This window comes from Sinocyclocheilus rhinocerous, unplaced genomic scaffold (genome assembly GCF_001515625.1).
Source record: "Sinocyclocheilus rhinocerous isolate Xijiao unplaced genomic scaffold, SAMN03320098_v1.1 C35942585, whole genome shotgun sequence".
Classification (NCBI taxonomy): Eukaryota; Metazoa; Chordata; class Actinopteri; order Cypriniformes; family Cyprinidae; genus Sinocyclocheilus; species Sinocyclocheilus rhinocerous.
The window spans coordinates 1-717 of NW_015768398.1; the positions used below are offsets into that span (position 1 = coordinate 1).

At 40.2% G+C, this 717-nt stretch overlaps 1 protein-coding gene across 1 annotated transcript; it reads right to left on the minus strand.

Moving 5' to 3' along the window:
* Positions 1-132: 132 nt before the first annotated feature.
* Positions 133-656, minus strand: LOC107735280 (F-box only protein 3-like). Its single transcript, XM_016547019.1, has 3 exons — positions 552-656; positions 381-465; positions 133-286 (listed from the first exon to the last, which is right to left on the minus strand). The coding sequence occupies exons 1-3, from the start codon at positions 610-612 to the stop codon at positions 133-135; spliced, it is 300 nt and encodes a 99-aa protein (XP_016402505.1). The 5' UTR covers positions 613-656.
* Positions 657-717: the final 61 nt, after the last annotated feature.

Genomic DNA, 717 nt, shown 5'->3' on the forward strand with positions numbered 1-717 from the left:
CTTCACCTTATCACAGTCAAAAATATCACAGTGTAACTTTCATCACCATCTGCAAACTTTCATCACTTATCAGGACTGGGAAAGCATTCATGCAGAGCTCAGCTCTTAAATAGCCTGATTCAGATTACAAAATCAAAATAATGTGTGTGGATTTATGCAGTACCTGATTCTATAGGTGAAGAAAAAGTGTGGCGGATGGACTGAACTGAGCTCTGGCAGGAAGGAGGTAGAGACCGATACTGTGATGTCACCAGTGGTTGCCACACAGCGCTTGTCATGAACATACCTGAGCAAACATAAAGGGGATAAAATGTAATGTGGCATTTGTGATTTCAAATGCTGACATACGTTACTGTGTAAGATAATGAAAGATGGACCACCTGAAGATCTGGTCCCGAATGATGGAGTATTCTCCTGTTACAACATTGTCAACATAGGAAGTAAACCACTCAGTAAAGTTAGAACCTGAAAAAAAGAAAAGAGGAGAGAGAAGAGTTCATATGATCTGATAAAACTGCAATGCATTAATGGAGCCTTTTGCACTTTGTTACCCGTAATGAACATGTCAATTGCAGAGGGATCTTGTGCCAGTTGATCCTGTGAAGAAAACATGAATGAGAGCTAGCAAGAAGGGCTGTAATACACAAGAAGACAAGAGCACCTCCTACTGGTCAAAGTGCAACAATTCAAGAAAAATCCCTCTCTTTTATTTAGTGC

Coding starts and splice junctions, on each gene's coding strand:
- LOC107735280 (XM_016547019.1), bottom strand. CDS start 612: ATGTTTTCTTCACAGGATCAACTGGCACAAGATCCCTCTGCAATTGAC. Junction 466..551: donor AATTGACATGTTCATTACGG/GTAACAAAGTGC, acceptor TCTTTTTTTCAG/GTTCTAACTTTACTGAGTGG. Junction 287..380: donor ATTCGGGACCAGATCTTCAG/GTGGTCCATCTT, acceptor ATGTTTGCTCAG/GTATGTTCATGACAAGCGCT.